The sequence below is a fragment of the Palaemon carinicauda genome, chromosome 26 (genome assembly GCF_036898095.1).
Source record: "Palaemon carinicauda isolate YSFRI2023 chromosome 26, ASM3689809v2, whole genome shotgun sequence".
NCBI classification, from domain to species: domain Eukaryota; kingdom Metazoa; phylum Arthropoda; class Malacostraca; order Decapoda; family Palaemonidae; genus Palaemon; species Palaemon carinicauda.
The window spans coordinates 102,408,500-102,410,999 of record NC_090750.1 but is presented as its reverse complement, the minus strand read 5'-3'; the positions used below and the strand labels follow the sequence as shown (position 1 = coordinate 102,410,999).

The 2,500-nt window shown below is 41.6% G+C and overlaps 1 protein-coding gene across 1 annotated transcript in view; it reads right to left on the bottom strand.

The window, feature by feature from the left end:
* LOC137620092 (arylsulfatase B-like) overlaps positions 1-537 on the bottom strand; it is a 27,596-nt gene extending 27,059 nt beyond the window's left edge. Inside the window, exon 1 of the mRNA XM_068350365.1 lies at positions 367-537. Within this exon, the coding sequence (XP_068206466.1) occupies positions 367-499 (133 nt within the window). The 5' untranslated portion in view covers positions 500-537. The remainder of the gene's footprint in view (positions 1-366) is intronic.
* Positions 538-2,500: the final 1,963 nt, after the last annotated feature.

Here is a 2,500-nt window from a genome sequence, read left to right as displayed (position 1 = left end):
GTCAAGGTTGAGCAAAAGTATGAGAAATGAGCCGCCGTGGCGGAAGTCTGCGCTCTACGTAGTGCCCCTCTAGTATATAATAGGGTGTTGGCTAAAGCTCAATCTCTTTTTCCTTCTTAATAACTTCATATTATTGTAGGCTTGTACTAGATTACTATAGTCAATTCTTTTTAGTGAGGAAAATTTGCACCAACTCGCAGGGGTGCCCTTTTAGCTCGGAAAAGTGTCCTTATCGCTGATTGGTTGGATATGATCATTCTAACCAATCAGATAGCAGGGAACTTTTCCGCGTTAAAAGGGCACCCTTGCGAGTCGATGCTAATCTGCTTCACTAACAAGAATTGACTATAGGCGATGGTATCTTACCTAAATCATCAGCTAGAATCAGCACTATGTGAGGCTTTTCCGGGGAACTCGCAGGCCTGCTTGTCGTGTGGGCCCAGCACAGACACAGCCCCATTGCCGAAAAAAGCACTTTGGTTATATCCCTTAGTGCCATGTTGGTCACTTGTCGAGGGTGAACTGAAGTGGCTTTTCGTTTGCTCGAAATTATATGCTGTGGATGGTTATATCTTATCATTTAAGATATGATTGTACGTTGGGTTAATCTCTCTCTCTCTCTCTCTCTCTCTCTCTCTCTCTCTCTCTCTCTCTCTCTCTCTCTCTCTCTCTCTCTGATTGCAATATCAGTAGAGGATATTATATTGCAAACCCCATGCCCCACCATCTGGTGACTTTCACATCACCTATAATAACAAGAATGAATTTATCATTTCTGACATCCTGAAGTGACATTTTTCATTCCCAGCACAAATGATAGCAATATCAATGATAATATTGTTTTGATAATAAATTTAGCTTTAGATGAAGATAGAAGGTAGAAAAAAATCTTTGAAACTAATCTCTCTAAAGTCCAATTGTTTATTGTCAGTTAGGAAACGTCCCTTTTGCCACCGTTTGGGGTCCACGTCAGTTAAGACACGTCAAGTTGATTTCATTGTGTGGAAAGTAATGGGGAGATGGAATGGCAGTGTTAGGGGGAGGGTGGGGGGGGGGGGAGTTTGGGGAGTTGGGACTTATTGTTTAGAGGTTTTAAATGCCGGTCATGAGGCAGGGGAACGTGACATTGCCCTAACTAGCGGGACAATGCCCTAGAGACTGACCATATTTACATATGATCAGCGGCCAAGCCCCATCTCCAGATTTAAAGGTTTAAAGGCCGCTCATGAATGGAAGAGGCAAGGGACAGTGACATTACCCTAACTCGCGGGACAATGCCCTAGAGACTGACCATTTATACAAGTGATTGGTGACCAAGCCCCCTCTCCACCCAAGCTAGGACCAGGCAGATTTAAAGGTTTAAAGGCCGCTCATGAATGGAAGAGGCAAGGGACAGTGACATTACCCTAACTCGCGGGACAATGCCCTAGAGACTGACCATTTATACAAGTGATTGGTGACCAAGCCCCCTCTCCACCCAAGCTAGGACCAGGCAGATTTAAAGGTTTAAAGGCGGCTCATGAATGGAAGAGGCAAGGGACAGTGACATTGCCCTAACTCGCGGGACAATGCCTTAGAGACTGACCATATATGCATATGATCAGCGGCCAAGCCCCCTCTCCACCTAAACTAGGACCAGGAAGGGCCAGGCAATGGATATTGATGACTCAGCAGATAGACCTATCAGCTCCCCCAAACCTCCTCCTTCATTACCTCATAAGGATAGTGAGGTTGCAGGCACAACAAGAAACTATCGAGCTTGAGCAGAACCCGAACCCCAGTCCAACAGAACGCCGGGCAGGGACTTTTCCAATACGAGCGCTGGGTTAAAGAAAGTATTGAAGTTTAGGTTATTATTGAGATGTAATTGGTGCGTGAATTTTTGAAGAATTTTAAGAACTATATATTAGAAAAATTGTGGATAAAATTCTAGAAACAAATTGGCACAGAAAAAACTTTGGGGGATTTTTAAGAAAACAAATTAACAGAGAATTCCCGGATAAGTCTTATGAAGGAAATTGGCAGTAAAATCTACGATGTAAATTACCGAAAAGTTTTTGGACTACATGTAAAAGCAAAATTGCAGAAAATGCATGTAAAAGTTTCAAGATTCCAACTGGCAGAAAATTCTCTTGACAATTTTCTTTGAAAGGAATATCCAATGATGACTAATATTTTACCCCGTTCTGTAGAAGATAACTTTCCAATTTCTTCTGTCTGTTTCTTTGTGTTGCGTGAAATATGTTCACTCTGTTCACTCTTGTTCTTAAAGACTTTTTTTTTCATTCTTTTTAGTCTCACTGAAACGAGATGTTACAGCTATTCTTTAATCCAATATTAACTGATTACAGTAGTCGAGTTATATTGATTAACTGCTTAGTCGAGTTATATGGATTAACTGCTTAGTCGAGTTTATGGATTAACTGCTTAGTCGAGTTATATGGATTAACTGCTTAGTCGAGTTATATGGATTAACTGCTTAGTCGAGTTATATGGATTA